The sequence below is a fragment of the Egretta garzetta genome, unplaced genomic scaffold (genome assembly GCF_000687185.1).
Source record: "Egretta garzetta isolate BGI_Z169 unplaced genomic scaffold, ASM68718v1 scaffold1663, whole genome shotgun sequence".
Taxonomy (NCBI): Eukaryota; Metazoa; Chordata; class Aves; order Pelecaniformes; family Ardeidae; genus Egretta; species Egretta garzetta.
The window spans coordinates 1-6,742 of NW_009259068.1; the positions used below are offsets into that span (position 1 = coordinate 1).

The 6,742-nt window shown below is 54.9% G+C and overlaps 1 protein-coding gene across 1 annotated transcript in view; it reads right to left on the reverse strand.

Annotated features, from left to right (window-relative positions):
• Positions 1 to 5,927: 5,927 nt before the first annotated feature.
• Positions 5,928 to 6,742, reverse strand: part of LOC118451911 (prostate androgen-regulated mucin-like protein 1 homolog) — a 22,224-nt gene continuing 21,409 nt past the window's right edge. The window contains exons 4-5 of the mRNA XM_035890715.1: positions 6,633 to 6,711; positions 5,928 to 6,012 (exon numbers count right to left, since the gene is read on the reverse strand). Coding sequence (XP_035746608.1) covers positions 5,928 to 6,012; positions 6,633 to 6,711 — 164 coding nt within the window. The remainder of the gene's footprint in view (positions 6,013 to 6,632; positions 6,712 to 6,742) is intronic.

The following is a 6,742-nucleotide window of genomic DNA, read 5'->3' on the forward strand; positions in this document are numbered from 1 at the left end:
CTTGGTTGTGTCCCTTGACCGAGGCAGAGCTGCGCTTGACCCTCACTCTTCCCTGGATGTGCCGGGGCACTGGGGAGCAGAAGACCTCCCCAGCTGGGTCTTGGCTTGTGCTGGGTACCTGAGGCTGCTTTTGGCTGATGACACCGAGCTGGCTTCATCTCCACCTCGAAAGGCTTACAATGATGGCTTGCTGCAAGCATTTCCCGGGGTGAGGGCCCTGCCAAATCCAGCTTGGGCTTCCCCTTTCCCTTTGAGGTCCATGGGGGAGGTAGCTCCAGGCTGGTTGCTGTGGCCACGATGGGACGGGAGACCCCTCCCAGTCCCTCACTGGTGCTCTGCTTCAAGCTTCAACTCCTCTAGCAGAGGGTATAGCGGGAGAGGGCAAAGGTGTTTTGCTGACAAGATGTTTACTTGTATTTTTTCTGGGATTGGAACATATTTTTCTATGTTTAAATATTGGGAACTGCAGCATCACCTCTGCTCGACCAATCCAGAGGGGTAGTAAAAAAAAAAAAAAGGGATAAAAATAAAAATGCACAAATCTGTCTATAGCATCCAGGAAGATGAGTTGGGTGGGCCGAAGGCCAAGTGGTTTTATTGGAGGTAGTTGTGAGCCCCAGGAGCAGAAGGAGAGCATTTCCCCGAGCCGCCTGGTGCTTGAGAAATGACCTTTGAGTAGGAGCGGCGTCGGAAGACGGCAGCACTGGGGTGGCGGGCGCTAAACGGGCTACGGAAACGAACTCGGCGACATCTGGTCCCCGCATTGCAAACTTTCCAGCAGGTTTTTTTTGGCGGGAAGTCTCTCGTTGGAGGGTGGAGCTGTAGGAATGTGCGGTGCAAGGACGAGGGGATGCCTTCAGCTCTGGTCTGAGCTTCTGTGTGCTTAACGTGCCCTGCTCTCACCGGGGGGTAACGACTTCATCTAACGAGCGTTATTGCTCCTGGAGGCTGCGGCCAAGAGCGATCTCTGCGAAGAAGTCATTCATACTTATTCCGTTAATTCCAGCAGGAGTCTGAGAAGATGACACTTGGAAACACGCGGATGAGTTATGAGCATGTTCACAAATAAGCAAAGCACAAGCGCAATTAGTGAGGCCAGGCGGAGCCTGGAAAGGGCGATGAAAGCAGCCGGCCGGCTCTCCGGAGCGGGCAAGGCCGAAGAGCTGGAGAGGGATCGTGTCATCCGCAGTGCTGCCTGAAAGGCTGGGGGAATGGGATGTTCCGCATGGAGCTAGCTGAGCTATTTTTTTCTATATAAATAAAATACCTTTGAGATGAAACTGAGACGAAGGGTGGGAGGCGAGAAGCCTTTGGGGGAAGTGGGGGGTTGCTATTTTTGGTAAATAAAACAAGCTTGTGGCAGAGACTTTTCCTCATCTTTTTAGAAAAAGAGAAGGAAAAAAGAAAGTATTTTTATGCCATGTCCTGGTTCTTTTTTTTTTTTCTTCCCCTTCTTCCCTGCCATAGTAGTGTGGGAGGACAGAAATCCCTGGGTAAGCCAGAGTGTCCGAGGTGGGAAGATGAGAGGGGTGTTCACAGCCATTGCCTCGATCACAGCCGTCCCCGCTTTGAGAGCATCACCCCCCATAATAAAGCGCTTTTACTTGCTTGGCAAGTGCATCTGTGACTTTCTGGGCTATCTTGCACCTCAGCCCTTTCTGGCCTGCAGCGCTGCAGACCAAAACACGTTATCCATGTTGCGGGGCAGATGCATTATGAATAAATGAGATATAAAAGTGGGTGTACATGCGGCGTGGGCGCCCAGGCAAGCCCTTGGTGTGGTCTCAGCACCATCTTTCTCTGCCCTGTGTCTGCATCCTTCCTCCAGCAGACCTGATCGCCTGGTACCCCAGGAGTCCCCAAATCCGGCAGGCAGCTGAATTGGGCTGCCCCTTTCTGGGCGGGCAGGCTGCGATGGGGCTGACTTCAGCGGCGCGGCCGGCATGCCTGGCGTGGGGAGAGCTCTGGGCTTTACGGGGCGTTTGCTGAAATAACTCCCAGCTCTTCATTCTTTGCAAAATGACAGATTTTAGCATCCCTGCGGCGGTGCGCAGGGCTGACCCACACCATCCCCGTGTGGGCAGGGTCTGGGCATCTCTGCACCTCGCCCACAGCCCCTGCCCCTGTAGCTTTTATCCGAGGCTGATGCCGGGTTTCACCCAGCGATGCCTTGGAGTCTTTGGGGGGATATCCTGCAGTCCCTGGCCTGGCAAGCCCTTGTCCAGCTGTTTTTGGCCCCGAGCTGGGAGCCTGGCTCAGCTTCGCTTACCCCTTTCATTTTAAGGAGGATGCTCTGAGTCCTGGGGATGGTACTGCAGCACACATCCCAGCCTGCTGGTTTCGGCTCCGTTTCCAAACTACAGGAACGAATGCAATGTGTTCATTTACGATTTACTGCTCGGAGTTGGCAGGTAATGTCCCCACGCCTTCCTCCCTACCCGCAGCAGCGAGCGCCGTTAAAAAATAGAAGCAGTGTTTGCCAGTAAGCCCTTTTGCACCGGGGGGAAACAAAGGCTGAAGCTTGGGGCGCTGTGTAAATGTCTTTAGAAAGGCTCAGGGCCGGCTGCGGGGGAGATGGCACCCCAGGGAGGGTCCCCATTTTGGCTGGGTGTGCCATCCCTTCCGCAGGCCTGAGGGTCAGGCGATGGGCTGGGGGGCTTGAGCCGCCTCGGAAGGCAAGATGCCCATCCTTTCTTCTTTTACCTTACCTGTTAGGTGAGTGCTTTAAGGGCAGAGGATTTGCCTTTGCTGCTTATACCACACCGGGAAGCAAAGCAAAGGTGCTGGGGGTGGTGTCGAGTCCCAGGCTCTTGCGGGAAGCGAGGACTCTCTTTGCACCCCGGGATATCCCCCAAAAATACACTACAGCCTCTTCCTTGCGTTGTAGGCAAGAGAGATTCACTCGTTTTAAGCAGCCAAGCATAAGGCTGAGCAGGAAAGCAGACCTCACGTGCCAGCCTTGCGGACCCGCAGCTCGGCTGCGCTGCGGATGAGACGGCATCTCCAGTTTTTTGATCATGGAATCACAGAATCATTTAGGTTGGAAAAGCCCTTTGAGATCCCCCAGCCCAACCGTTCCCCTACCCCTGCCATCCCACCCCCAAACCCTGGCCCTCAGCACCGCCTCTGCCCGGCTGTTAAATCCCCCCAGGGCTGGGGACTCGACCCCTTCCCTGGGCAGCCCCTTCCAGTGCCTGACAGCCCCAAGGGGAAGAAATTGTTCCCCATGGCCAACCTCACCCTGCCCTGGCACAACTTGAGGCCGTTTCCCCTTGTCCCATCACCTGTTACCAGGAAGATGAAGTGTGATTTTGCATGCGAAGACAGCCCACGCTGATGAGGTCCAGTTTAATTTTGGGGCAAGCCTTCCTCCTAGAAATCCACGGTGTCCTGCGGAAGATGACACCCAATTTCTTTTCTTCTTCATGGAAAAGGAATCCATTCCCCTGGGGATTATTTTTTTTTAAGTGAAGGTGATGGCTTTTCCTCTCCCCTTATTCCCTCACTTATTTTAGCAGCAGCAGCTGAGCAAAGTGAGTGATTCTTTTAGTAGATTGGGGGTGTGTGTGTGTTGTTTTTTTTTTAATGCCTGCTCTTTGCTGTCTCTGGACAATATTGAGCTGTAGCTCAGGCAGGGTTTTAAAGTGCAGGGACTCCTCAGTGGGCGACTTCTTGCTGGCAGGGGCGAGGGAGAGCCTTTTCTGCATGGTTTCGGGGAGGGCAAGCACAGCACAGCGCCGTCCAATTTATTTCAAGAGCAGAAGGGTGGGTTTGGTTTGGGTTTTTTTACTTAATTCCTGGGTTTTGTTAGCCGAGGTGCCCTAACTCACTGCTTCTCGGCTGCCAAAAAGGCAAAAGGGAGTTTTGCTCATCCCGAGCATCCTCAGAGCCTGCGCTGCCTGCCTTGGCATCGCATTCCCCGCTTTTCCCCTGCCTCCCTAAACACATCCCATCTCTCCGGAGTCTGGTGGGAATAGCTGGCGGCAAAAGCCGGGGAAAGAGGGCGAGTGGGACACGGAGCGGGATACCAGAAACCTCGCCTCGTCTGTGCTCCCAGCCCCAGGTTTCCCAGGCTGGCTGTGGTTTGAAGGTGCAGCACCCGTTCACTGCTTTATTCTCCGCTTCTGCCCCCTTTGAACTCCAAGCGGGTGAGGAAGAACTCGGCGGCCAAAGCTTAGCAGGTAGGCTTAGTGCCAGCAAAACCGCTGCTGAGCCGGGCTTCGGCCACCCGACCAACGCGCACATTAAAAGGCAGGTGAAAGGATGGGCCAGTGAAGAGGATAAAAAGGCCAGGAAGGGAAAGGAAAACACATAATGATTGCATTTCCTTTTGGGAAGCGCAGCTGGAGGAGATATCCTCATTTTTCCTGACCTTTTCAGGTGGCTGTTACAGTGCCAGATGCTTTTATTACCCTCGCTTGATGAAAACCAAGAGCTGATGCATCTGTTGCAGGCAGCAACCATGCAAATGCCCTGAGCTTTGATGTTCCCCGGGACACCTCCTTTAGCAGCCAGAGCAAAAGGCAGAGCCTGTTTCCCAGCCTGTGCCGCCACCACCGCTTAACCCAAAGCAAACCAACGCCTGCATTTCGGGGTGAGATGGCAGCTCGAGCCTCTGCTGCCTCGGCTGGTTGCATCCCATAGGGAACGGGGGCTGCTGCTTCTTGGTTGCCCTCCCTATAGCAGCAAATGCCCCGCTGCTTCAGGGCTCCAGCTTTAGCAAAGAGGTGTCTTGGAGGATGCTCTGATGGACCTCGTGCCCTCCCCATGCAAGAAAACAGTCGGTAATTAAGAGCAGGGACATAAAACGCTGCGAACTGGCACATCTCTACCTGTGCAGGGGTGCTGCTGCCTTCCCCAAAACCCCTCCAGAAACTCAGTCACGCCACCGTCGCATCAAGGGTCTGTGGGAAGCGGCCGGTCCACAACCTCCGGGGCGATGGTGACAAGCTCTGGGGGCTTGCTGGGGTGCCCCAAGCCTTCTCAGCATCATTTAGTCCAAGTTATTTATCAAGGCCCCAGGGGCCAAGGGTTTTGCTTTTCACTGCCAGGGGATTTAGCCGGAGGCAGAAGCAGCCAAGCGAGGGTCTGGGATGAGCATCCCCTCCCCAAACCAGCCCTGCCATCAGCCACCCCCCGGCTTCGCACACTAGCAGCCGAATGCATCAATTGGGGATTAAAAACCACACTTTGCTGTATTTTAGCAGCCAGGTTTTTCAGGGATTAAAAATAAAGCTGCTGGAGCAAGGGTGTGCAATGGGGCACCTCCTGGCCCAGGAGCGTGGGTGGTCGATGCACCTTCCCATGGGCTCCCAGGCTGTGTTTGGGGGAAAAAACCCACAATTAAATGGAAAAAAAAAAAATGAGTTGATGAGCTTTTGTGTGGAAGCACCCGCAGGAAAAGAAAGGGAGCGGTGATGGAGCACCCCCGTAACGGCTCGTGGTCCCCAGCAAGGCAAGACGAAGGATTTCACAGTGGGGCAATGCAGGGAGGTGATTTCAGAGGAAGGGGACCTGTGAGAGCATGGGAGACCCCCACACGCTGCCAGCTCTGGCCCAGCAGCCCCCGTGCCATCCCCCCCAAGCTGTGGGGCAGCAGCATTTCAAAGGATGCCACGGCCCTGGCTGAACCTCCCACCCTCTCCCTTTACCTCCCCAACCCCTTCCCCCCAGGGGAATTCGGGTTCCCTTGCCTACAAACCAAGCAGCCGATGTGCCCCACAGTTTCCTACGCAGAGGCCAAAACTCAGGTTTATTACGGGCGCTGCCTGCCTGCCCTCCGGTTGCCTGTGATCCGCCGGACCCGCCGTAATCTTGCCCGCGCCGCTGGCTCGGTACCCGGGCATCTCCTTGGCGGCGGATGCTCTGCTGCAGAAGCGCTTATAAATTAAGGAATTTTTTTTTTTTTTTTCCCCCCCTCATCCCTGCTAGGAGTCGTCATAGAGAGGGTTGTTGTAGTTGCCCCAGGAGCCGTAGTCGTGGTCATCCAAAAGCCTGCCGTAGGAGGAGTGCCTGCCAGGGGAAAGCAAACCGCCCGGTGTTACCGGTTGCTTTGGTGCTTTATTAGTTATTTTACCGTGGAGGAAAAAAAAAAAAAAATAAAAAAAAAAATGTGCAAGTCCTCACTAGGTCGAGCTTTGGGACGTTTTAGCGGGATGCACCAGGACAGAAAATCAGTCCAGGCAGGATTTTACCCCTGTTGGACCAGCCTGGGACACGCTGGGGAATTAAAACAAGGCATTTGCTCGTCTCAGTTGTTGGCAAAGCCTCGTTACAGCTGCTCGGTCGCGCTGCTGTTTATTGTCTAAGTCACGGCAAGACCCGTGGCAGCAGCTTGCCCCAGGGGTAATCACTGGTTATGACTGTGCCGAACAGCGTCACCGGCATTTGAGTGAGGCTGCTGCAGAAGGAGAAAAAAAAACCCTGCTTTTCAACACGGAGGTGGTGGAAAATGCTGCCGCACGGGGACTAGAGGCTGCATGTTGCCAGGCTTGGGGACGGCATCTCCCCAGGGCTTTGCCCCTCAGCATCACCCTTGTGATGGCCAGAGAGGCTGCGGCCTCAGGGGACGGATGGATGGGACTGTGGCTCAAGCACCCCCACCCAGCCAGGCACCCCAAAACCAGCCTTACCTGATCTTGAGGTATGCCGCCGCCCCAAAAAAAAGCACCACCACCACGATGACTGTCACGGTTATGGCCACGATGCTCCCTGCGGAGGGAGGGTCCATCAGCACAGTCAG